This window comes from Meriones unguiculatus, chromosome 11 (assembly GCF_030254825.1).
Source record: "Meriones unguiculatus strain TT.TT164.6M chromosome 11, Bangor_MerUng_6.1, whole genome shotgun sequence".
NCBI lineage: Eukaryota > Metazoa > Chordata > Mammalia > Rodentia > Muridae > Meriones > Meriones unguiculatus.
The window spans coordinates 17,991,522-18,018,494 of record NC_083359.1 but is presented as its reverse complement, the minus strand read 5'-3'; the positions used below and the strand labels follow the sequence as shown (position 1 = coordinate 18,018,494).

The 26,973-nt window shown below is 50.5% G+C and overlaps 1 protein-coding gene across 2 annotated transcripts in view; it reads left to right on the top strand.

Moving 5' to 3' along the window:
• Positions 1–1,081: 1,081 nt before the first annotated feature.
• Positions 1,082–26,973, top strand: part of Fstl4 (follistatin like 4) — a 395,011-nt gene continuing 369,119 nt past the window's right edge. For both annotated transcript variants that reach the window (XM_060363730.1, XM_060363729.1), the window contains exons 1-2: positions 1,082–1,354; positions 10,768–10,906. In XM_060363730.1, the coding sequence (XP_060219713.1) occupies positions 10,778–10,906 (129 nt within the window). In that variant the 5' untranslated portion in view covers positions 1,082–1,354; positions 10,768–10,777. The remainder of the gene's footprint in view (positions 1,355–10,767; positions 10,907–26,973) is intronic.

The following is a 26,973-nucleotide window of genomic DNA, read 5'->3' as shown; positions in this document are numbered from 1 at the left end:
GAGCTGTACCACTCATTGGACCGTGGTAGAAGGAGGGCTAGATCCCAGACCAAAAAACCTGAACCAGAAAGGTTGTGTTGGCCTACTCACTCAAGCATCTCCAGCAGCCAGCCCTCTGGATTGTATTCAAGGGGCTCAGTGGAAGGACAGACTCCCTGAGCCCACCCGTTAGAATTTCCACACTTTCTTTTATATTTAACTAGCCTTAGCTTCAGAAAAGCCCTGTTGCGCTCTCCGGGCAAATCGGGAGATTCCCAAAGGCACAGGCAGAACAGAAAGGCCAGTCATACAACACAGCAGGAGGCAGGACCCTCGGAGAGGCTCTGGTCACCCCTGCCTAGCTGCAGGCCCTGCTCCTTTCTCAGGTGTGAGGTTAGATCGAGAGTGACAAAGGCGTTTGCAACTTATCTGAAATGGAGAGAGAGAGAGAGAGAGAGAGAGAGAGAGAGAGAGAGAGAGAGAGAGAGAGAGAGAGAGAGGGGAGTGGGGCGCAGGAAGCCAGCGTCTTGGCCTCAGGAGAGGAAAAATGTCTTGTTTTAGGAACAGGACACGTTCCCGGCTCACCTGGGTCAGGCTTGGCAAATGTCACCTGGGAATCTTGTAAGCATCTCTAGTTGGGAGTAACGAAAACTTTGCTCTTTCACAGGTAGTTTGGTTCTCGACGCAGGGAGGAGCGTCCCCAAGAATTTTGCCCCAGGGACACCTCTCTTGGTGCAGTGCACTGACCGGCTAAGCCTTCCGAGAAATGGCTGCTGACTGAGAACAACCGTGCGCTTTGAGCAAAGCACAAACCTTGAGGGGGAAAGAGGAGGCTGGCCGGGGGGGGGGCGGGGGTGGGGTTAGGGGAAGAGCTCAGAGGGGAGGAGAGGTGAGTAGGGAAACCGAGACAGGGGCTTGTCACCTGCTGAGCTTCCCGGGAGCCAGGGGGAGAGCGCCGCCCTGCCCAGGTGCTGCAGGGCGCGGGGAACCCTGGCGCCCCTCGTGCGCGCCCGGCTGCTCTCCACCTGCCGGCCGGGGTCTGCCCCTCGGGCGGGTGGGCGGGCGGCGAGCACAGGTGGCGGCGATTGGGCAGGCGGGGCCCGGAGGGTGACGTCACGGGCTCCGGTCCCGGCGGCAGAAATAGGGCAGCCGCGCTAGCGGTGGCACAGCGGCGGGCGGCGGAGGTTCGGGGGGCCGGAGCTCGAGCCTGTCTCTAGCGCGCCGGGGTGGGGGAACCAGCCGACCGCCGAAAGACGACCCAGCCGGGGGGCCACGGGGTCCGGGTCGCCGTCGCTGTCGCCGCCACGGGGCGCTCCCTCCCTTCCAGCCGAGTCCGGCCACCTGGTCTCTTCCCCCTCGGCCCCGGCCGCCGGAGGTAAGCGGGTCGCGGCAGCTCGGGAGCAGAGGCGGGTGTCCGGGACGCGCCACCACCCACCAGCCGGCCCCGTCCCGCTCCTCCCCGCCCGGTGTCCCGATGCCCGCAGCTCCGCAGCTCGCTGCAGGGCCCGGTGCGGGCGTCCGCCGGTCCTCGCTGCCCACGCCTGGAGAGCCAAGTTTGCGCGCCCGGCCGCGGGCACGGGACCTCAGGGCCGGGGCTCTGCAGGGCCACCCCGGCTGCGCTAAGACCGGAGGCTAAAGCTGGGGGGGTACCTTGGGCATGACACCCCGGGATCAGCGGTGGGGAACGGAGCCAGCCTTACGGGCGTGCGGGGCGCCGCGCAGAGCCGCTCCGGCTGAGCCCGAAGCTCGCGATCCGCACCGAGACCCTGCAGGCGCCGCTCTTGGGTTCTGAACCCCGCATGGCCTCAGCCAAACCTCGGCGAGCGATAGACCCTGGCTCGGACCCGTGCCCTTGGCTGGAACCTGGAGCGCGTAGGGACCATCCTCGGCACTCTCTTCCCCTACGCTTTGCGGGGGAAACTTGCGTCCCCTTGTAGCAGCCAAAAGATGAGCTGCGCCTCTCCCGGCCCTCATCACCCCCGCGGTCCTCGGTGTGGGGAGATCGAGGAGAGGGCGTCCGGGCAGAAATGTGCCCTAGGCACCTTGTGGCTTTCATCGTGCGAGGCCACAGCTGCTGCCCACGGGCGGCTGCTGTGACACTGGAAAGTGGCTGGGGAGCAGTTTGTTCCGGGGACGTTCAGGTTGGGGGACTTGGTGCTAAGAGCGGTTGTGGTTGCGTTGAGTGAGCTGGCCCCCCCGACCCCTTGCCCCACGGAAAGAAGAGAGACCGTTTCCAAGTTTCAGAGGGGAGAGCGCAGGCAGAGTGCTGCTCTTCGGGCGCACGGTTGCCCAGAGTTTGGGTGCCACTGCAGCACGAGGCTTTGAGCACCCTCTGCAACCGACACAGCCACGTCCCACTCGGCTTCCCCCATGCCTGCCACCTGAGGACTCCGTGTCCTGAAACTCTTGCGAGGGAAGAAACGGACTGAGAACAGTCGGTAGAGCTCTTGAATTTGGCCAGCATCTGTGCTGTGCGTTGGTCTGCTCAGAGGTCCCTCGTCTGGATCCCCGACTAGGCCCGCATTTTCTCCCGGAGCTGGTCCGCCTTGCACTGCCCGGAGGACTTCCCTCCAGATAACTGTCCCCTGACACTGATGAATAGCGCTTCAGCGGTCTCCCCTCCGCTTCCCTCTAGGTGTCGCTTCCACCGAGGTTTCCGAGAGGGAAAAAACAGAGCCAGTAGCTTTAGTCTGTTGTGTTAAGAAATCTGTTGCAAGCCTGTGCGCCAAGAATTGTATCAGATATACCCTCTCCCCTCCCCTCCACCCCGGCCCATGAGGTACCCAAATCCACCCCCTTATAATGCACCTTATACAGAAATGGGGTAATAGCCGAAAACATGCACTGCAACCCCCCTCCCCATTTCCTAAGGAGGAAAGGGGGGGCATGAAGAAGACATCCGGACTTTCCCAGAAAGCCCCCAAGTTATTTTCCTACCCACCAGCCACTGGTGAAGCAGGGGAGAATTTTAACAGTCTGTTCTCATCCCTGGTACCGGCCAGTGTCTGCTCTAGTTCCTCTGAGTCTGAGGACAGGTTCTGGTATGGACATTGGTGTGGGAAGCAAATGGGCGGCGAGAAGAATAGGGCTTCTGTGGGCATCAGAGCCCCAGCACCTCTCCGGCAAACTGTTGAACCCCTCTGCCCTGCAGAACCTGGTCACTTCCTGTTTCAGTTGCCTGAGAAGACCATGCCGGCTTGCTTTCTTCCAGCATGGGAACCAATGCCTCCCTCTTCCAAGAAAGACCGAACAGCCGGAACCAAAGGTCCATTGGCAAGTCTGTTGGATAAGAGGGGTTAACTTTCCCAATAATGTGGTCCCTGTGGCTTTATTTTCCCTCTTAGAATTCTGAGGTCACCAGTTTTTGTTAATTCCAGAAAGGCTCTTTCTTTCCCCCTCCCAGAGAGGGACCAGCTTGCTGAACTGGGCAGTCAGGACTTTGATTTCTCTGACTGTGCTCAGCAGGTGAGCGGAGGAGGAAGAGGCTGGGTCACTCAGCATGCTTTTCCCTCTGCTAAGGACTTGCAGGACCTATTTCTTTACTGTGACCTCATGCGGTTATGGTCTGTTTGACTTAATGGTCTGTTCCAGGGACTGGCATTGAATAGCTGAGATTTCACAAACCTTCCCCCGAGTGTGTACCCTGTCTCCAGAGGTGTCCTTTCTCTGCAGGACCCGCCTTCTCATGTTGCTTATGTGAAGTTACTGTTATTCTTCCAAATGAAATTAGATACTTCAAGAAAGCCTCTCTCCTGAAGTGTGTTGCCTTGTAATGCATAACCCTAAGGCAGGGAACATCAACTATCGTGGAAAACCGGCAGTTAAAAAGGACATATTTAAGAGGAGTTCTCTGAAGGTTGGATGGACAGGGCTAATGAGAAGCCATAGGTGAATGTACAAAGATGAATGTCATCAATCCATGCACTGCACATGGAATAATTTAGGTATCCAATTCATTAATTGCCAGGAAATAGAGAGAGAGTGCATAGTTAATAGATAATGCAACTTAGGGCTGGTAAGATGGCTCAGTGGTTAAAGGTGTTTGTTGGTGGCCTGATTTGAGCCCCAAGATCCACATGTGGAAAGAGAGAACAGAGTCTGTTCTCTGACTTTTACACACACACCAACAGCACACACATACCAACAGCACACACAGTAAGTAAATAAATGAAAGGAAAACTTAAAATGCAACTCCACTTGGCTATGTTGTGCTGCCAAGTTAGCCTGGCACAGTTACGAGCTTATCTTCTTTAGGTTGGTATTTTAGGGGCTCTCTGGGCTATCTAGAGTCTAAATCTTTCAGCAGAAATTATAATGTAGCCCCTGTTTCAGGATGGGCTTGGTATGTGCCTCCTCTCCCCAACATTGGGGAGAGACACAGAAGAGGCCGGGAGGACTCTGGGGTCCCCCATTTGATGTCTCTTTGTTGACCGTCAACAGAGCGTGGTATAAAATATAGTCTAATTTACGCGTCTCAAGCAGATGCAGGTGCCTCCAGGGCCCCAGACCCGATTGCTCTCTTTGAGGCTCCACCAAGTCATCTTCATAATTTCTAAGCCATTTGCGTGTGACTAATCTATAGTGACTGGTCTGGTAATGTTCCCATGTTCTGGAAAAGAGGTCAAGAGAGAAAGAGAGCTGATGAGCAGCGTCCCCGGTGGCCCGCGTTCCCACTCAGCCTGAAAGATTCGGTCACAGGAATAGACAAGACTAATCTTAAGCCCATCAGCACCTGTGGAAGACTCTGACCACCATCCCTGCACAGTGAATGATGTACATGTTGGTGTGTGGTCTCGGGATGAGGGCAGACTTTTTCCAAAAATGAATTCATGTTAGTTTTACGCTTTCCGTAATAACTTACGGTTTTAGTCATGGCTTTTCAACTTTCTTCAAAAAGCAACATGGCATTTGTGATGTTACATCATCCGACTTTGTCATAACGCTGGCATCGGAAGTTCAGGAAGAGCACAGACACAGCCTGTTTTACAATGCCAGGATCCTGGGGTTTGTACGGAGAGGCGGCAGCACTGACAAGCACAAGCACGACCCAGGACAAAATGCAGACTTGAGCGTAAGAAGGCAGACAGGTGTCCAGGAGGTGGGGTCTTGGGTTAGAGTCTAGGTTTCTGCAGTGGCTTGATTCCAGACCATCAATGACTTCCTAAATCTGTAGTAGGCAGGATGACAGGAGCTAGTTCTCCTGGTCGTGGGAGAATGTTGAGGACCAGGAGGACCAGGGGAAAGAGTGAGTGCCTCTCTTCAAACTAAGGCGCTTGATCTGCCAACCGATTGATGCCCCGAGTTGTTTGGAAGATGAGACTATCTCAGCTCTTTATAGGAAGCCTCAGGGACTCTGTCCTGGCCGAGCCTTACCCAGGGCTTGGGATCTGGCCAGCATTGAGTGAGACATACAGTGAATGAAGTATAATCTCAGAGGAGGCCTAGGTTGATAGACCGACCCTGTGCCCTTAGGCATAGCTCACCCCCCAGATCTATGATGGAGGAATTCTTACCAAAGGCCAGCAAGACTACTTAAATCGGAGCTGCAATGAATTCAGTAACGGCTTGACTTCCTCAGAGTGACTGGCGTTCTCTGGGGTTAGAGGAGCACCCTTCCTCCCCTCCCCGAAGTCTGTGTGGTTTCTCTTGGAGGGTGAGCCAAGCTGTACCCAGCCTGGGATCAGGTACAGAAGGGTGGCAGCTTGGCTTGTTCCCCTTGCCATGGTCACAACCTTGACAAGCAAAGGAGGCTGGCTCTGGGTATCTCTCAGGGGCAGGAAGGGTTTCAGGGTTCAGGGCATCCCAGTTTGCTTTGTGTATATCAGCTCTGTCGTATGAAGAACTGCCTGCCAAGATTAAATGTTGGCGAGGGTGGGGACACACTAAAGGGCAGGATGTAACAGAACCACCCACCTGGTGACTTACATGCCACGTAGCTTTAGCAGGGCACTTACCCTCCCTGTGACCCTGTCTTCTCTGTCATCAGATGGGGAGGGAGGGATTGCTTTCTGCATGGAGTGAGATGGGGATTCTGAGCGAATTCCTGAAAAGCAGATGGAATACTACCTGACACAGTAATTGCTATGTGAGTGGTAACCAAATAGAGACTCTCTATTTGGCTATTAGACACATCATCAAAATTGATTTAGACCCAATATTAATTTTTCTTTTTATTGACTGAATTGTCATAAAACTCAAGTTGAAAATTTTTAGGCTGTTGCCGCTCTAGATGTAATGAATTGTCAATCACCCTTTGTATAAAATGACATCCAAGACATATCCACACTGTAAATGAAATCAACTGGTGGTGGCCAAACTGAGCTGCATTTTATAAAGAAGCTGTGTAGGCTTATTTCAGCAGTTGGTCTGGCTCGCACGTCTCCCTGTCTTCAAATACCATCTTAATGGGGACTCTCAATGCAAACTGAATAAAGAGCGCTAGCAGCTCTAGCTAGCAGGGCTGGCACTGGGGCTGGGATGTCCTGAAACACCTCTCAGAGTCCAGCCGGCTTAACGTTCACCCTCTGGCCCCACTCCTTAGATGAAGAAGCTACATGGTGCTTGCCAAGACAGTAATTGAAATGAATGGATTTTATTTTGATACTATCCATTAATAATATAACACCAGACATAATTGGTCTTAGATTACTAAGCAAACTGAAAGTAAAGCGTTAGATTTTTGTGGGTTGCATATTTCATAATTCAAGGAGTTGACATCTGCACATTAAGTAGGGCAGATTTTTATTATCTCTCTCTTTTTAGTGGGTGTGGGTAAGGAGGCTTGATAACGGGAATACGTAGACCTTTAAATATAGGCTCTTACCTCACAAGCATTATTTGTTGGCCAACTAAGTATCAGCAAATTTTAAAGAATAGAAAGCAGTCTTTCTCATTCTAGCTCGAATTACTATAGTTAGCCCTTAAAATATGCAGAAGTCCAGCAGCTGCCATCTGCAGTCTCTTGAACATGGCTCCAGGTTCAAAAGAGGATAATTCATGGAAAATATGGAGTTGCCCTATTAATTTTCAGAACAAAACCGAATAATTGCATTGTGGGGAATAGTCTCTTCTTGTCCCACCATCTCATCCCTCTGAGGCCCTGTTCAAACAAGACCTCATGGCTGCTATGATGCGGTGCCTGACTCTATTGGCACTACAGAGCACTGTTGATTTTCTCAGGCATGGCTGTCTAAGAGTTTAGTAATTTCGACATCGGCTCACCTAACTACCAATCTGGATTGTGCAGAGTCAGGCAGCTGCTGGTCCATGTCACAGGCCTCTCCCCCCACCCCCTCACACACACACATACACACCAAATCAAATCATGGTGTTTCTATAGCAGCCAAAGCCACACTGTGCCGAATGCACGTCAGATACGGAGATGGTGACACAGTGGTGGTAGCTCCCGACCGCCTGGACTGCTTCCCCAGGAGCTTAGCTTTGCTGGCAGATGTCAAAAAAGGAGTGGCCGAAGACAGAATCAGAGAAATGGGAGTCTCTGCTGACCTTGTCACTTCATGAGCCAGCATGTGGTGTCCCATCAGTTAGTCGGCCTTTTCTTCCCATTGGCCTTTCTGTCTCGCACATGGAGACGCAGCCAGAGGAACCCGGAATGAGGCACAAGTGGCTCTGTCCGGTAGCCATGGCCGCTAGTGACAGAGGTGACAGCCTTTGTCTCTCCTCGAGGCCAGAGATTCTTAAGCTGTTTCTACACTGATCCCTTTCCCCCTCTCACGTAAACTAGGTATACAAATCAGGTGTCACTGACAGTAAATCTTAAAGACTTTTGCTTATAAAGGTTTATATGTGTGTGGACTAGAGAGCGTGCGCCTGCCACTCCACCCCAGGCCAGAGGCATCAGCTTGACCTGGAGCTCCACGGAGACTGACGTGTGATTGTGAGTAGGCTGATGTGAGAACTGGGGATCAAACCGGTTCCTCTGCGAGAGTGCATACGCTCCTCCTAATCACTGAGCTGAGTCTCCAGCCCCCAAGAAATTTGCTTTAAAACAATTCTTTAGTACACACGCACTTTTTACTATTTGTCGAAGGCAAGTGCAAAATTTGCGTTCTCGTGAAATAAGAATGTGCATAAGAAATTGGGTTTTCAATTGGTTTCCCAAAGTGAGGGGAACAGGAACTATTTCTAACAGGAACTCAATGACTGGCTCTTTGGTCTCCCCACCCCCGAAGGGAGGAGCAGTCCTGTTAGGCCACAGAGGAGGGCTTTGCAGCCAGTCCTGAAGATACCTGATAAAACAGGATCAGATGAATGGGGAGGAGGTCCCCCCTATCAGTGGACTTGGAAAGGGGCATGGTGGAGATGAGGGAGGGAGGGAGGGACTGGGAGGGAATGAGGGATCGGGACACGGCTGGGATACAGAGTTAATAAAATGTAACTGATAAAAAAAATAAAAAAAAATTATTTAAAAAAAAAAAAAAGAAATTGGGTTTTGGTGTGTGTTCGATACCGCAGGGGGAAGAGCATCTTTGGTATCTCTTGGATCTGATTAATATTTTGATTTTATAATTGTCAGTGTTGAACACTGTCACATAAATACACAGTACAAAATGGCAGAAGGGTGTTCGTGACCATTTCGGAAACGGTTGGAAATTCTGTCCTGCTCCGGAGCCAAAATTCATTTAGCAAGTTTTATGAAATTCCAGCCAGCAACTCAAATAGCAATTTTAAAAATCAAACATTCTTACACAATACCATCCAAATATATGTACTCATTTGATACTTACATGCTGAGAAATGATGGTGGAAAAATATTAAGAGACTCTGCCTTCTATAATCAAATCATTATGTTTCCGGAAGAGCAGAAAACTTGGTGTGCTCCGTGAAACCCTGCGGTTCAGAGCCCGCAGTAGTTGTGGATCTGAGCCAAGGTGTTGCAGGCAGCGTTCAGCTATAGTATGTTGGGTCACACGATGTGTGTGAGGCAAAGTCTGGTGTGCTCAGAGCCAAGGCTGCCATGGGGTGGTAAGACAGGACACGGGTGAGCATCACCAGAGACCCCTTGGATTCATTTTGCATTTGCTTTTTAATCAATTGTTGGTCCTGTATGTCACTGTTTACTACATTCTACCGTTACCCAAGTTTTAACCCCCAACCCCCCTCCCCCCAAAAGGAACAACCACCTAAGGCCCGTTGAGGTTGTGACCCACAGTTGAAAAGGCTGAGGTCCAGGGCGGGAGTCGCCCAACATTGTCGACTTGAGCAGAAGGATGGGACTCTTCGAGCTGCACGGTGTCTCAGAGCAGACGCCAGCTGTCACCCAGTCCCCAGGCCAGCTCATCTGGGGTGCTGGCCTCTCAAGAGGCCTGTGTGTCTCTATCCCTGTGGGCAAGGTCAAGAGGTAGCATGGAGAGCCTGCAGGTAAATACCATCAAAAAAAGCAAGCAGGTGGCCCAGCGAGATGGCTCAGGCGGTAAAGGCACCTGCCACCAAGCCTGGTGACCTGGGTTTGATCCCCAGGATCCACGTGGTAGAAGGAAAGAAGTAACTGCTGCAAGTTGTCCTCTGACCTCCAACATATCCCCCCTGCAACAAGCACACACACACACACACACACACACCCCTAAATACAAAATAATTTTAAAGTGAAGCTACTGTCCTCACTCCATAAGCACAGAGCTTTAGCACTTGAGGTCTCTTAAGCATGGCTCACACCTGTGCCTCAGTGTCCCCTCCATGCAGGTCTTAACTTTCTGGTCCCCTTGAATTGCCCCTTTGTTTTTACTCTAGGAAACAACTTCCGGGTTATGGGGGTGTCACTGGTATGGGCTGCTTAGATTCCTCTGAGAAAGCGAAAAGACTAGACCTTATGATGCTATCGTGAAGCTCATCATTTTGTACACTGGTGTGTAGGATCTAGAGGAGCTAGCCAAACACTTAATGCTATTCCTTAGCAACGTTCCCTTAAAAGTGTTTGTTTGTTTATTTGTTATATGTTTGTGGGGGCGGGGCATGCATGCCACCGTGAGGCAACTTACAGAAGTCAGTGTTGGGAGATCAAACATAGGTAGTCAGGCTTAGCAGCAAGTGTCCTTACTTGCTGGGTCACCTCTCCAGGTCCTCACCAGCACTTCCTAGGCTTCGTGTGAATAGGCCCAAGTGCTTTCTCCGGAAACTGAGGCACGGATGTGCCCGATAGCTGTGACTCAGCTGACTCACCCTGGCCGTCCTTACAGATGTGGTGGTTGGTGGCATTTCAAGTGGGGTACTATCTAACGTCTTTCGTTTGCAGAGTCCTACTGTGTGCCTGGAGCCAGCTCCCCATGGAGGCCCATAATCCAGTCCCCATTCTAGAGATGGTAAACTGAGGCTCCGAAGTCATGTAACTTCTCCCAAGTGAGACAGAAAAATTTGTACTGTGTGTTATACTTACATTAACCTGGTTCCTTGATGTGTATGCACACATCACGTGTGTAGTTGTGTGTGCATATGGAAGCCAAATTCAGCGTTAGGTGTGGTTCCTCGCCAGCCATCCATAGTAATTTTTTTTTTTTGAGAGAGAGAGAAAGAGTTTTTCTCATTGGCTCCTGCTCACCAGCTAGGCAATTAGAGGGGCCAGTGAGTCTCTGGGGTGTGCTTTTCTCCACCTCCCCAGCACCGGAATTACAGATACAAACTGCCATGCCGAGATTTTTGTGTGGGTCCCGAGAACCCGGCCATCTGCTGGCCCCTTAGCGGAACCTGATTCTGTATGTGCATGAACTCCGGCGTGACTTGCTCTGACTTCCTCCTGCTTTTCTTACGGAGCCTTTGTTGTTTTCCTAACAGACTGGACAAAATGAAGCCGGGAGGCTTCTGGCCACACCTTGCCCTGCTTGGGGTTTCCCTGCCAGCTGTGCTAGGATGGATGGACCAAGGACCCGGCAGAAGCCTGGATGTGGTTCTGGGAGAGTCGCCACAGGCAGAGGTATGGTCCTGGAACTGCTGACGTAACTTCTCATACAGACTGGTCTTCTGCTCTCCAGCGCTTGATTTCTGACCCACTTTCAGATCAATCAGAACACAGTGTAAAGTCAAATTGCATTCCTTTTTTGGTAGGGGAGAGGAGGAGGCAACAAGCATTGTCACAGGTGGGCTGTGGCTCCAAAACCTCTCGACAGTGAAAGCTCAGCCCCCAAACCGTGCTTTTTCACTGCGCGTTCAGCTTTCCACAAAGACCTTCCCAGGACTGGCCTTCCTGTGTATTTAGTAAGACTCCACAAATTCAGACTAATTGGGGGGAGCACGCCCACATGAACTGATGAAGTATTTTAATGACAAAATATGTCTTAAAAAGAAACAGGCCACACTTCGGGTATATAGATTAAAAAAAAAAAGAAGAAGAAGAAAGAAAGAAAAGAAAAAGAAAAAGAAAAAAAAAGAGAACCAAGCTGAGAAAGGATTGGCGAGCCGAGGTCCTGAGGGAGACAGCTTTAATGAACAGATAAGAATGATTAATGGCATGCTAGGTGATTAATGGCATGCTAGGTGTATATAAATACTTCTAAGGAGCTTGGAAAACTTACTCTCAGAAACCTCCCCCGAGGGCCTGGATCTCTGGTCTTAAGTATCTTACACCCTGGCCCTGCCCAAGGGAGCAGGCTCAGCGAATTTGGATTGTGGCCTCATGAACTTGGGGTGCGTGTGGAATGTAGGTTATCTTTAGAAAATGCCTCGAGTAGGACGCCGAACTTTGAAAAGTGAGAAGCCCCTTCCCTGAAACCACCCGGGATTTTTCTCTTTGCTCTGAGAAGCTGAGCCCTTATCAGGGCCTTCCCAGGCAACCTCCCTTCCATTGTCTTACACTGATGCACGCTGGGCTCCTTTCTCTGTACCTGTGTGTCCCTTTGCTGGGGAAGGAGAAGTCAGACTTAACCGGAAAGAGTCAACATTCCGGGAGAGTGGATAAAGGGACACGCGGCGTGTGTTAGGATTAGCGCATTATTTGATCAAATGGCACTGAATTCCCTTTCGTTTTTTGCTTAATTGTCATGCAATCCCAAACCTGCAAGCCTTACTCCTCGGGGAGCTTCGGAAGTAATTTAGTGCGTGTCTCCTGCTGAAGTTGGTGCAGTGTGCTTTTGTCTCGAGTCGACGATTAAGTGGAAGCACTACTGCTCCTGTCTAGATGTGTGAAGGACACACCTTCACGTCGCTTTGAAGGAGTCTAGTGGCTGGGTTGGTGAGAGTCACGTTTCCCACGCGGGAAAGGCTTCATGTTTATACTCGTATCCCAAGGGGAATACCATCACTTAAGTCCTACAGATCCATCCTTGAATATTGAATAGCAAAGCAAACAGGCAGGCCTTATGGGTAGCTCGCTTTCCTGAGAGGGGGAGGGGGAGGCTCCTTGGCCATTTTCAGCGGATCACTTATTTCAATTAAGAGACAAGCCAATTAAAGTGGGATTTAGCTGGTGGGAAATGGAAGGGAAGTTAACATCGCCCAGAGCCTCCCTATGTGACCACTTAACACCGGGGCTTCATGTAACCACGGGAGAGGAGGTGGTGTGCACTGGAGGAAGGAAGGCTTCCCTTTTGCTTGGGGTTAAATGTCACACACACACCCACACCCACACCAGTTCCAGCCGTTCCTCCCAAGTCCAAGAAAGTCACTGTCTGCTTCAGGAAGGAGGAGATGACCGCAACCTCCTGGAGGCAGGTACAAGCTGGCCTTTGGTCATTCCTCTCAGCTTCGGCTTTATTTTCTGTTGTGCCTTAATTCTTTAAGCCTGCTCCTAGCTGTGATTAACGAGGTGGTCGTGCTGTGAATGGGCCGAGTCTGTGGAAACTGTGGGTGGCTTCTGGTCAGTTTTCCTTGGAGATTGCTGACTTTCAACCGGGCCAGCTGGCCAGCGAGGCCCCAGGTATTCTGAGGAGGCCTGCACAGCAAGCGTTCTTGGCTGCCAAGCCATCTTCCCAGCCCACGCCATCCTTTCTTAATGCGTGTCCCATTCCGCCCTTCCTCTAACCCAGCAGTTCTTAACCTGTGTGTTGCGACCATTTCCCACGGGGTGGCCTAAGACCATCAGAAAACACAGATATTTATATTATGACTCATAATCATAACAGCAAAATTACAGTTACAAAGCAGCAAAATCTATGCTGGAAGGTCACCACAACACGGGGAACTGTGTTAAAGGGTCACAGGGTTAGGAAGGTTGAGAACCACCGCTTAACCTAGGCCCTGGTTCTTGCTCCTTCTCTAGAACCTTCTTGGACCACTGTTGATCACAGACAGGCTCGACTTCTGAAGACTTTTAATCTTCGTCTTTTAAGCGAAGATTGAGTTGCTCATTGTGTGTGTGTGTGTGTGGGGAGAGAGATTGTGTGTCTCACCTGCAAGCTGGCCCACACAGGCCAGAAGGCATCAGATCACTGGAGCTGGAGTTCCCGGTGGTATGAATCTCTTGATAATAGGTGCTGGGACTTGAACCCAGGTCCTCTGCAAGAGCAAGTCTCTTAACCATTTTTCCAGCCCCTTCTTGGTCCTCCTTTTATTTATTTATTTTTTAACTTACATGCCTTTATTTTACATGTAGGTGAAACCAATCTTCTATTTGTCTCTCTCTTCCTCTCCGTGTTTTATTACTTTTATGAGCAAAATGGAGGCTTAGTTTTTTGTTTTGTTTTGTTTTGTCTTATGTTAGATTGTTGTCAATCAAAGCTTGATGTAAAATCCAATATCTGTCATGAGATCACCCTGGTTCTTCCAAAGTTCAGACTAGACCGCCAGGTGGGAGGCCTTTCTACCTGCATACAGTTCTCTGCATTATGAGACAGTAGACAGTGTTGCCTCCTAGCTGGGAGCACCTCAATTCACTTGGGCTCACTTTTGTTGTTGTTGTTTTTGTTTTTCAAATCAGGCTTTCTCTGTGTAGCCCTGGCTGTCCCCGAACTCACTCTGTAGGCCAGGCTGGCCTCAGACCCAGAGATCCGCCTGCCTCTGCCTCCTGAGAGCTGCCGCCACCACCCGGCCTGGGTTTACATCTTAGTGATTGGTATCAAGGTCGCCCTTGAGGCTCATGGCTTCTGAGCAGTTTCTTCTTTGAACTGTTTAGCTAATCATATAGTCCTAACTCATTGTCCAAGCTGCACTGAAATCTTCTGGAATCTTCCTCAGGCGGTCTTATTTCTGGGAAGGATGCAAGCCAGTAGAGTTTCTTGTGTATACATGTGTGCCGGTGTTTGTGTGTGTGCATGTATGTTCACACACATGTAGAAACACAAACAACTAGAACCTATGTGAATGTCAGCAAACTATTGCGTCTTGCGCAAAGACTACAGTGGAAATAGCTTCCAGGAGTTTGCTGTTCCACAGATGTGGTCGAGGCATGCAGCTGCAGGGTGCGCCTCTTCTAACAGCTGAGGCACAAAATGTGGCCTGGAATGCTAATAGCATTCTGGATTTAAAAGAAGTAACTCTAAAATAGAATTCATTGGAATCTTAAATTATTATAGCATTTACACCCCCCCTTTCCCACCTTATACCATGGCCCAAGTGAGCCGGTCACCACCCCTGCCCCCAAAACCTGAAATCCAACAGGACAGGTCAGTTAAGGGCCAGTGTGACTCCACAAGCAGAAGAAGCCACACCTGACTTCCTGTGACAGGCTGCAGCAATTAAGAAAAGGGAAAAAAAAAAAAAAAAGGCAGGCACGCTGACAGTGTTGGATAAAATTGCTGCCCTCATGAGCACACGCACACACACATGCATATGATAGAGAATAAAATAAATCTTTACATTTTTCCGCAGGCTATATGTATAAGAAATAAATACATTTCATGTTTTGACTTGGGTTTCATGCTTCAAAGAGTTTGTCATATGGGTACAAATATTCCCAAATCCTCCCAAATCCAAAATGCAAGCCATTTTTGGTTCCATGCATTTCAGGGAAGGATTTCATATGATGGGTAACTGAGATGTCAGAAGAGCATGAAGAGTGATGTAACAACAGCTCCCAGAGGACTGCCCTGTTTTTACAGGATGGGTATTCGTGGGCTCCCTCAGTGAGAGCTGGGTGCTGAGTCCTAGTGCGAGGGTCTGATCTAACTGGTGGAGGACAGGGAACCTGCCTGCAGCCATCTGCATCGTTCTCTTACTTTACCTGTTTTGATGCTGTGTTAACGTATACCATGTAACTATACATGCAAAATAGGACAGGTCCCTTTAACATTACCCCAGGGCTTAGAGGTAAAACCCACGTTCTCAGCCTTAGCAAACTCTCTCAAAGGAAAGTCTCTGAGGAGCAAATGAAAGATGAAATTAGTTGACTCCAGCCTACCCCAGGGGTCAGATTCTGTGGTGGTTTGAATAGGAATGGCCCCCATAGACGCATGTGTGTGAGTGCTTGGCCTATAGGGAGGTGTGGCTTTGTTGGAGTGGGTGTGGCCTTGTTGAAGGAAGTGTGTCACTGTGGAGGTGGGCCTTGAAGTCTCATATGTTCAAGCTACACTCGGTGAGACAGTCCCTTTCTGCTGCCTACAGATCAGTAGAACTCTCAGCTTCTTCTTCAGCTTCTACGTGTCTAACTGCACGCTGCCGTGCTCCTCGCCATGACGATGATGGACTAACGCTCTGATGCTGTAAGCCAGCCCCAATTAAATATGAGTTTATAAGAGTTGCCATGGTGTCTCTTCACAGCAATAAAACCCTAACTAAGACAGATTCAAAAGCTCTTATTCTACACTGACTGGCTGGCTCCTTCCTTTCTCTACAGGAGTGGGCCACACTCCTAGGTATGTCCCCACTTGCAGAGTTAATGTGGACTGTGCCCACCCCAGGGCCTCCTGAGCGTCTATGTGCTTCAAACAGTTCAGGTCTGCCTGGGTCCTGCATCTGTGTTTTTCACAGGTTCCCAGGATGCAGGCACTTTCCATTTCAGCAGGCGCTGGGCAGAAAAGCGGGCAGAAAAGCGTGGGGGTGGGGGAGTTGCCACCACTCCTTCCATGCACACGTGTGAGAAGGATGGTTCTAGCAGTACTCCTAGCTGCCTGGTCTGTTGGTGATTTTAAGTCCCGTGGGGGGCTGTTCTCAGTGGCTGTTGTGATGGCTAGTGTTAACTGCCAACTTGAGAGAGCCCAGAATCTCCTGGGAGACAGGCCTCTGGGCAGGCCTGTGGGGGATTATTTTGGTTATGTTAATTGATATGGGAAGACTCCTCTTAATTGTGGCTCAGACCATTCCCTGGGCAGGCGACTTCATAAGCGTGAGAAAGCAAGCTGAGAAAGAAAGCATGCATGCATGTGTGCGTGCACTGTTTTCTTCTAACTTCCGAAGTCACATGGCAGCTGCTATCGCTCCTGCTGCCTGGCTTTCCCCCAGCCTTGACAGGCTGGTCCTTGAACTGTGAACTAAAACAAGCCCTGTGTCCCCCGGGTTGCTTTTTGCCAGAGTATTTTCTCTTAGCAGCAAGATAGGAAACTAAGACAAATGCAGAAGGTGGTCACACCCCTTTCCCCAATATGTCCACAGACCTACCCACCACTGAGTACCCACATGGCTGTCCTGCCCCTCTCTGTGTCCACAGCTGTTTAGAGACTGCCGCATCTGGCCTGACACTGTTTGGGGTTTACTTTTTCCTTGGACAGGGGCTACACAGCGCCTCCTCTGCTCCTCATCTCTTCCCTCCCAGGAAGCCCACCCTCTCTGTGGGCAGACCCGTGTCCCCTTTAGCATTTCGACATCATGACCGACAGAGTTTTAATTGGCCTTGAAAAGTTCCGTGACCCAGGAAAATGAGCATTTATGAGTTCACAGAAAGCCATTATTTTTCTTCCTCTTAATTTATGCATCCAGCTCTTTTTGCCTTTGCAGCTACATAATCTATGCCTCTCTAGGAGGCGCCACACCCTTGTCATTGGGACATTGGGCCATGCACTGTAAACAGGGCTGTGGTTTCCATCTTTTGGGCAAGCTGTATCGTCAACTTTGCCAAGCCCCAACTGTCAACTTGATTTATCCTCTGTGACTCTTGGGTTATCACTCTGGCTTCCCATTCAGAAAAAAGTATGTTGGTGCCAGGCTGACTCTAAGAACCCCCATGAGTGGCACACTGCCAAGGCTGAACACTTGTCCTTTTCCTCCACTGCTGTGGTCTCTGCTATGAGGCTTCTTCTAGGCCTTGTCCTGCCACTAACCACAATAAGTAGAGGACACAGCTCCAGAAATGGAGTCCTCCAACAGAAGCAGGCCCTGTTTTCTGAATGGGAGACATTTAAGGAAATCACAGAGGGAGTCAGCATGTTGGTACTGAATGGGAGATGCTCAAAGTGGTTGCTGTCTGTCATCTGTTGCTTTGCCTCATCTCTCTGGACCTTGGTGTGTTCTCTTCTGCCAGGAAGATACAAAATAGTGACCGTATCTCTCCTCCCAGTCTGGGGAGCTAGTTCATTGGTAGAATGTATGCTTGATTAGGATGAATGAGGTCCTGGATATGATCTCCTATGCCACATGAGCTAAATGTGGCAGCTCTGAGAGTCACAGCACCAGGACTAACTTAGTTCTTTTTTTTTATTTTATGTTTTTGAGACAAGGTCTTACTATATAGCCTTGAACTCACAGAAACCCACTGGCTTCTGCCTCCCAAGTGCTAGGACTTTATTTCTTTATTATGGTCTTGCTCTGCATCCCAGACTGACTCTGAAGTCAAGTCCTTCCTGTCTCCATCTTTTCAGTGCTGAGATTACGGTTGTGCACCAATAGGCCTGGAGCGATGGCCTTCTTCGATGCCAGGGCAATCTGGGTTAAAGTTTGTCCTTTAAAGCTTGCTTCTCTATTTAAAGGAAGCAGAACTCTCTTCCTATTTTTTTTTCCTGATGTTTAAAACCATGATCGAAAACTTTCCCTGAAGAAAAGACCTCGTGTTCTATGGTTCTGATGAAGCTGCATTTGGAGCATCCATTTCAGGCAGATAGACTTCCTTTGGGTAGGGCAGGCCAGCCTCAAGCTTGTGGCTGTCCTCCTGCCTCTGATGCCACCATGTCTGCCTACTTAAGCCTTTCCACAAATACAGGGGCCATCTGCATGCTAGGCAGGTGCTCTACCACTGAGACACATCACCCGCTGAGATATGCCCCCTGGTTCCTCTTATTCTCCTCTGCTCTCTTCTGTTTGGTTGGCACGCAAGCTGGCGTCTTCACATCAGCACGTGACTCTAAAGAATGGGCTTCTCTGCCACATGTGCGGTGTGGGGTATGTTATGTCTTTTTGTTACATTTGTTGAACTTCCAGGCTGATCTCCCACAGGCTCTGTACGAGCCCTGGGCTATTCTAGCCAGCTAGGGATACCTCGTGCTTTAAATCTAAGTAAGCATCAGGTCTCTGCGCCTGGCTATGTGCGCCCACCCTGTGCTAAGCTCAGCCGAATGGGAATTCTGACTCCATCCCAAGAGCTTGAGACTTATTGCAATGTGGGGGAGGGAGTAAATGGCTGTTGCCGAAGGGAGGCTGAGTTCACAGACAGAATTAAACAACTATGTTAATGATCTTTTCTAACATAGAAAAGATGTAATGACTAAATTAAATGCTCAACTTTAGCCTAAAGAAAATTAGGTTTATTTATGGAGTAATAAAGGAGGAAGTAGTTGGTGCCTCCTGCGTCCCTAACCCAGTTCCCAAGATGGGATGCTTTCCCTCAGGCCCCACACGTCCGCTCTCCAGGACACAGGTGGTATGGGATGGCCTACTGTTGGAAGTTGGTTTGGGCCCATGGCTCAGCTGCTCCGGATACTTGAGGGTGGGAGGAGAGGGGTTGGAGGAAGATGGCAGCTACTGAGTGTCACCTGCGTAGGGTGGCCATGGCGCTGCACGCAGCCGGGGTGCTTCAAATCCCAGCATCCCTGCTCTCCTACCCCAGAGCTTGTCCACCTGCACCCCACCCCTCACTGCATCCCGCTGAGACATCCTCTGGCTGTGTCCTCATGGGTGCTGTGACTCCTACATCCACTTGGGGAACTTGAGTGGGCTGTGGGGAAGGAACGGCTACTCCTTACAATTCTGCTCCATCTTGCTTGGACTGCTGCAGCACACACCATTATACCCCAGTGCTTCAAACTATCATAATGTACATCACGTCCTGCAGCTGACCCTGGACTAAGAGTCTCCTGGCCCAAGTGGTTGTAGATAGTGGCTTCTTAGGAATGAAACACCTTTAAGGCCATGTAGACTGGGGCAGGTTAACCTGCAACCCATTATATATTCTTTTTTTTTAATTCTTTATTAATTATACTTTATTCACTTTGTATCCTCCCTGTGGTTCCCTCCCTCCTCCCATCCCAATCCCCCCCTTCCTCCACCCTCTGCTTGCATGCCCCTCCCCAAGTTCACTGATAGGAGAGGTCTTCTTTTCCTTCCTTCTGATCCTAGTCAAATAGGTTTCATCAGGAGTGGCTGCATTGTCTTCTTCTGTGGCCTGGTAATGCTGCTTCCCCCTCAGGGGGAGGTGATTAAAGAGCAAGCCAACCAGTTCTTGTCAGAGACAGTCCCTGTTCCTATTACCCACTTGGATACTGAACTGCCATGGGCTACATCTGTGCAGGGGTCTTAAGTTATCTCCATGCATAGGCCTTGGTTGGAGTATCAGTCTCAGGAAAGACCCCTGTGCTCAGATTTTTTGGTTCGGTTGCTCTCCTTGTGGAGTTCCTGTCCTCTCCAGATCTTACTGCTTCCCACTTCTTTCCTAAGATTCCCTGCACTCTGCCCAAAGGTTGCCCATAAGTCTCAGTATCTGCATTGACAGTCTGCAGGGCAGAGCCTTTCAGAGGTCCTCTGTGTCAGGCTCCTGACTTGTTCCCTCTTTTCTCCTTCTTCTGATGTCCATCCTCTTTGCCTTTCTGGATAGGAATTGATCATTTTAGCAAGAGTCCTCCCTCTTGATCAGTTTCTTTAGGTGTACAGATTTTAGTAGGTTTATCCTGTATTATATGTCAATATGAGTGAGTATATACCATGTGTGTCTTTCTGCTTCTGGGATAGCTCACTCAGTATGATCTTTTCTAGATCCCACCATTTACCTGCAAATTTCATGATTTCCTTGTTTTTTATTGCTGAGTAATATTCCATTGTGTAGATATACCACAATGTCTGTATCCATTCCTCCACTGAGGGGCATCTGGACCTCTAAGGCCGTGTAGACTGGGGCAGGTTAACCTGCAATCCATTATACATTCTAAAGGAAAATGTGTATCAGAATTCAAAGCTTAGCCCTTTGGAGGGGCTGCTGCTGTATCAGAAGTAAAACCAGTCATGAACTGTGCTGTACAGGAAGCTCCTGTCCCCACCCCTAGGCCGAGAGCTCATTGTGGAAAAGTGGGTTTAAGAGAAAGGAGAAAACAAACAGAATGTTCAGGACCACACACACACACACACACACACACACACACACACACACACACCCCGCCCTCAGGCCTGGATCCTGATTCAGAACCGGAAGAGTTTAGTGAGAGGCATGTGGAGTGGCACACAGATTCTGGACATGGTGGGGCTTGCAAAGGACCCTCAGGGAAGTGGGGGCCTCTATGTGGGGTTGGGAGCTGGGTTGGCAATGTTGATCAGCCACGAATTATGATATACACACCTGCTGGCAAAAGAGGAAAAAGACATCGGCCAGGTAGACGAGGGAAACTGTTGTCCAAGTAGTCCATGAGGGACCTGTTGGTGGCCTGACTAGATGGCTGGGTGGCAGACAACCGGGTGCTGTTCTCTAGACCGAACAGCAGGAGACGCCCACGGGGCTGAGCGCATTGGTGAGTGGCAGCCTATTTCTCTTCTCCCTTCTGAGTCGAACCATTTCTACCCTCCAGCTCTCTCTCATCCTGCTTGTCCCCTCTGCAGATGAGCCTTTCCACAAAGCCAGGAAGCCTGATGTGCTGCCTCACTGTGTTGTGAGAGGCTGTGGCTTGTCTCTGCTGGCACGTGGGCTTCCAGCCCTGGGCTACAGTCTGTCTCACTCCAGGTCTGCTTCATATGACTCGATCTTTGGGTGAGAAGCTCATGGGGGTGAGCCTGGTGAAACAGGGGCCCTAACCCAGCTTCGATGGCCAGTGTGAAAGTCCTGACGTGCGAGGTAGTGTTCAGGGGCAAAGTGGAAGATGGGACAGCTCTGGTGGAGGCTGGGAGAGATCATGTGGCACTTGGGGAGCCAGCCTTGGGCATCTGAAAAAGCGCCAGAGAAACATGAGCTGTTACAAAGATGGCTGTTCTGCAGAGCTGAGCTCTCCATTCTGCCCCTCATCACTGACCCCGCCCCTCCTCCCACTTCCAAGGCCTGCGATAAGGTTTGAGTGTGTTTCCCCATACAGTTTTTGGGAACTTCAACCCCAACGCCAGTCTTAGGAAATGGGGTACAAGAGGAGGGTTGGGTAATGGGGGATCCTTGTGAGTCTTTGAGTTTGGTCTCTTGCTCTCTGGCACTCTGCCTCCGCTGCTTCCATGTTCACCGTTAAGGCCGTTCTTTGCAGCCAGCCTCCAGAACAGGGAGCCGAGACATGTCTGCTCATTTCGTGGTACCCAGTCTCAGGACTTCCATTACAGAAGCACAAAAAGAACCGAGACCACTTGTGTCCAAACCCTCCCTACGGAGCGGACTAAAAAGGAGCAAGTATCAGGGTTTAGTGTGGTCTTGTGGTCACGCACTTCAGGTGGAGGCTCAGAGCAGCAGCTTTGAAATGTAGTTGGAGTTTGTTGTTGGTAAGAGAAGACCGCAGGGCAGGGAGCTGTGACTCAATCATACACATTTTCTTGGTGAGCTAACACCTTACTGGCTCCAGTAGCAGCCTGGAGACAGAGTTGGTTTGGGGTAAGTAGCCCAGACAAGCCATGGATGCTTCCCCAGCTCCCCAGCTCAGCTCTGCTCCCAAACAGACACAAGGCACCTCGGTTGCTCCAGACTCCTTTTCTGCTGTAACGTTTAATAGCTGTGGAGCCAGGATTGAGAGGAAGAGAAGCAGGGGCATCTTCAGACTGGGATAACGAGCATGTGACCTCTCGAAGGGGTAAGAGAACGATTGCTGAAGGGAATTCCGATTCTTACCATGGAATCCCTCCAGTTCCAGAGCTGAGGACAACAGCATTAAGCAACAGCCTCTGTCTGGTTAAAGCTCTGGGAGCACCACTTCACAGGCTTCTCAGAAAGGCTAGCCGAGGTCTCCTGTCTGGCTTACTCTTTTACACTCCTGGCAGCTGAGACTGAGGGCTGGTGTGAGCTGTTGGAGTCTGGCCTCACAGCCTTCGAGCAGCGTTTGCACCTGGCTTTCTGACTGCCCAGCTTGTGCTACCAGATGCTACCTGCATTTCCTCTCGGCACACGTTTACGACATGAGGAAGGCCCCCTCTGATGACACTGAGCCTCAGGCCAAAGAAAACAGAGAAGGCACCCTGCTTCCTGGGAGCAGCAGAGTTCAAGAGAGTCTCCCAGGGCCAGCCTGGGCACAGCCTCTTCACTTTCTCCAACACATACACACACACACACACACACACACACACACACACACACTCATACAACCACATCCCTGCCATACCTCCCCCACCTCTTTCTGTTGTCTTCCCAAGAGGGACATGGGTCTATTGGACAGCTACTATGGAAACCCAGAGAATGAACTTCCCCTTGGCTGTGTGTTTGAGTCTCTTCAAGACACCTGTAGGGACTCAGCAGCTTGCCTTAATGTAGCCTGATCTGGCCATCACTGTCTGCAGGAAAGGCATCAGCTTTGGGGGAGGGCTCTGTGCGAGGGTGTGCAGGTGCCTAATTCTGCTTTAGAGACTCGGCCTTGAGAACTCCCTGGAGAATGACTGTGACAGTCTCCCTTTTAGCAGGGAGCCCCTGCAGCATTGACCTTGGGGAGGGAAGATTCCCAGCCTCAGCAACCAAGCTGCTGACTGCCAGATAAAGGCATTGGTGGGTCAGGACCCCTTGTAGGAAAGTGCTGGTGCTGGCTGCCTTTTTCATGGGCCACTGGAGAGAGACAAGAGAGGTTTTGAAGTAAGTCACAGGCAAGTCTGCATGGGGGAGCAGGTCCTGCTGTGGGGGGAGTCCTATGTGATTTAGCCCCTGTGTTGATTACCTCCTGCATGGAGGTACCCCTGTGTAGGGGAGCCTGGGGGTGGAGACCAGCGTGTGAAGCAGCCCTAGGTGGATTAGCCCACTTGTGTGGGAGCCCCTGTATGTGGGAGACCTTTTAGGGGGGTCCCCTGCACGTGGGAGCCTCTGCATTGGAGAGCTCTTTCTTTATGGAGATGCCCTAAGCATTAGCTCCAGTACAAAGCAGCCCCAAGTGGATCAGCTCCTCTGTAAAAGAACCCCTGTGGGGAGGATCCGCCTAGAGGATCCTCTTCATTGAGGTGCTCCTGTGTGGACCCTGGTCTTCTCCCTGGAGGTGGGAGCAGGAATCATCCAGACACACTGGGCGTAAGGCTTGTCCAAGATGGGATAACGGGATGGAGGTCCCATCAGACTATCCCCACCTCATGAGGGTGACTGAAGGATAGTGAGTGGTCAGAGCTGCCTGGAGTGACAACGGGGAAGACCACCCTGAGGGCAGCCAGAGATACCCAAGACTCGTACAGGACTCGGGACCCACGCCCACAACACCAAGGGGAAGGAATCCTAGCATGCATATGGGCTGAAGCAAACGAGCAAGCGGGTTCACGGAGGGTGAGAGCAGGTCATGGATGACACACTGGCCTGGGATAAGAGCAGCTCTGGTCAGTGTGGGTGTTTCATATTTATGCCGTTCCAACTGAAGAAGCCTTTCTCTGCCTTGTCCCTCCCAGCCACTGACTACTGCCTGCAACAACATAGCAGTTCTTTGGTACCCCAGAGGCCCAGCAACACTGGTGGGCACCTCTTTCAGGCTGGCTGCTAGGCTAGGTACGGGATGCACAGTACTTGGGTATGCCTAGGGCTACCTGAGTTGTTGCCTGTTTGGGAACTGTGACGTTAGCTGTGAGAGAAGACAAGATGCCCTCTTCCCTCTGCATTGCGCACTGCGCCTTCTGACGGATGCCCGTCGGAGAAGGCCTGATTCAGGCTATTTGGGATGGGAGAGAGCTCTAATGCATTTGCCTCAAGTACGAGGTCCTTGCTGGGGATGTGTGGGTGACTCATGGCTGGCTCCCTAACAGGCACATGTTAGCAGAGTGCTGACCCTGCGTGCTCTGTGCAGCCTCCCGCGTCCTCAAGAGCATCTTAGCAGCACCGCCATCCTCAGGTAAGGACGCTGGCGTCTGCAGAGAATGCCGTGTGGGCTCTGGGAGAGGACAGAGAGGAGGCCGTCGATGTTCCCAGATGAGCGAGGTTCTAAGCAAATATCAGTCCAGCTGTGTTGACCCCTGGTGCTTTTCTTCCTTTGGACTCTGTTAGGAAAGAAAATTGAAAAAGAGCCTTATTGTGCCTTAAAGGCTTTTTAATTAAATATGACTCATTTAATTTAAACAACTTTAAGTTCCACTTTCTAATATAAGTGTCAGGGCGGTGCAGTGAGAGTGCCTCCTATTCAAAGCTTGGGAGGGGGGTTCTTTTCCTGAGCCTAGGCAGAAACGCAAGGGAGCCCACCCCAGTGATTTATTCAGACAACAATCCAAGCCCATCAAGTCTGGACAGAAGATACGTGATGCAGAGGTTCCCGGGGCACGATGGGAGTCCGTGTTCCTTCGGGATATAGGAGGGGAGATGCGAGGAGGGGCTCAGCCAGTTGGAAACAGTTCACTGCCAATTCTAGGACCCGTTGCTGGCTCTTAACTTTGAGTGCCACATGTCCTCCACTCCCTCTGCCTGACAGCAAGGTCTGGGGACCATAAACACAGGACCAGAGGCAGAGAAGGTCCTGGAGAGGGAAGCTGGCCCAGGGGACAGGAGGAGAAAGAGAGCAGTCCAGGAGCAAATGCAGGTGACACTTGGATGGCATCAATCTTTCTTGCAAACACTGTCCTGATGTGAAGACCTCCTTGACTATCTTGTCTGAAACAGTCCTTCACCCTCCCACCTACCCACCCAAGCCCTGTGACTGGCTAGTGCCCCCACCAAAGTACAGCGCTTCTCATCACAGGGTGGTTTGTGTCTGGGTTGTCTTGTTTCTTGGTTGCCCGGCTCTGCATGAGGTTATGATCTACATGGGGACTGTGGCTGTCCTGGTACCACTCTCTCTCTCTCTCTCTCTCTGGGGATGGCAGAGAGTGAATGAATGTGCTATTATGAAGGAATGAGCAAACTTAGGAAACTCACCAGGAGCTCTGCCAAGAGACCCTGCTTTGAGCCGCTGTCCTGGAGAGTTACTGGGGAAACAGGAAGTGAGAACTGGGGCTATCCCTCAGGAAAACTGTGCCTGCCCAGCACTTCAGAAGCCCCAGCTTCAATCCCAAGCGATGCATCAACCTGGCATGGTGGTGCACACCTGTGATCCTAGCCCTCCGGGGGTGGAAGCAGGAAGCTCAGCAGTTCAAGGTCATCTGCGATTATATAGTGTATTGGAAGCCAGCCTGGGCTATGTGAGTACCTATCTCAAAATGAAAAGGAAGAAAGAATAGGTGGAGGAGATGTCTGGAAGGTTGGAGGGGACAATGGCCAAGGGGAGGACATGTGACAGGAGACTTGTTTCTGAGCAAGATGCTGGTTTCTGGTTAGAAGCCCCCTCCCCCACCCCAGGAAAGAACACAATCTTGCCCTAAGACATCAGCCACTTTAGATGTGTCTGGTTTTCTCCTGCCTGGGCAGACACTACTCTTGCCTAGCCGTGGTCTGCAGTCACCCTCTCCCTGCTGGCTTACCCTCGCACAGGCTCCATCCAGCTCCATCCAACCTCCACTTACCAGGACTTTGAAGTAATCTGTATCTATGTCAGGTCTATATAAAAGTGACCTCTCACCCCAAGTACCAAAACAAGAACAGAAGCCTGAGGACACTCTCCCCTGCTCATCCTGCTTCCTTTTAATTTTCTAGGCACAGGTTGTCCTAAGCCCCATCTGGAGCTTGTTGATGGCAGATGAGCTCGTCCTGTTGAAGAGTTGGTGCTGTAATGTCATCTATTGGATGGTCCCTAGAGGGCATCCTAAATGAGTAGTTAAAACCGCCGCCCGCCTTCTGCCTGGTACAACTGCCCTTGCGTTCTGCTCTCCTCTCTCAGATGTCTGCCTGGTGGCCTCAATTCACCAATGGAGTTTATATTGCTGGGATACAACCCGGCAGGGGGGAGGGGTGGTATTGTTCGCTTGGTGGGTATGGAGCTTTTCAAATAGGACTGACACTCGGTTGGTGGAGTGCTCAGTTGGTTGTTTGCACGAAGCCCTGGGTTTGGTCCTGTGCAACACATAATTCCGACCCAGCGGCACACACATGTAATCCCAGCACTCCAGTCGTGGAAATGAAAGGTTCAGAAGTTTCAAGTCATCCTTGGCAACGTAACGAGTTTTAGGCTAGCCTTGGCTATATGAGACTCTATCTCAAAGCAAGACAAAACAAACAAACAAAAAACTTCTCAGAGTGGGTAATATAGTACAGGGCCTCTCTGTGCTTTGTGAAAACTGACGTGTGTGTGTGTGTGTGTGTGTGTGTGTGTGTATACATACATATATGTATAAATAGTAAATAGTCAAGAGTGTGTCCTACCAGTCTAGTGGGGAAACTCACTTAACAGAAGTTCTTCATATAATTTGATTTCATTCTGTGAAGAGAAGTGATGTATTCAGAGTCCTAGATCTCATACTGAGGATAGAGGCTCTGAGGACCACAAGTCAGGCGGATGCTGTATACAGTCTGGTACACTGTAGAGAGCAGTGAGAGGCTCCGTATAGGCTGCTGGTGTTTCAGCACACCTGCCTCGGATTGGTGGAAATGACATTTGAGTGATGAGGCCCCTCGGGCTGCCATATCAGAGCCTCAGGCCGTGGACTGTCATGAGAGGCCTGTGCACAGTGATGGCTTCTTCTAGGGCAACAAGGATTACTTTTCCCATCAGAATGATCATTAGGTTTTAATTTGTTGGGTTGTCAGAGAGATACAAG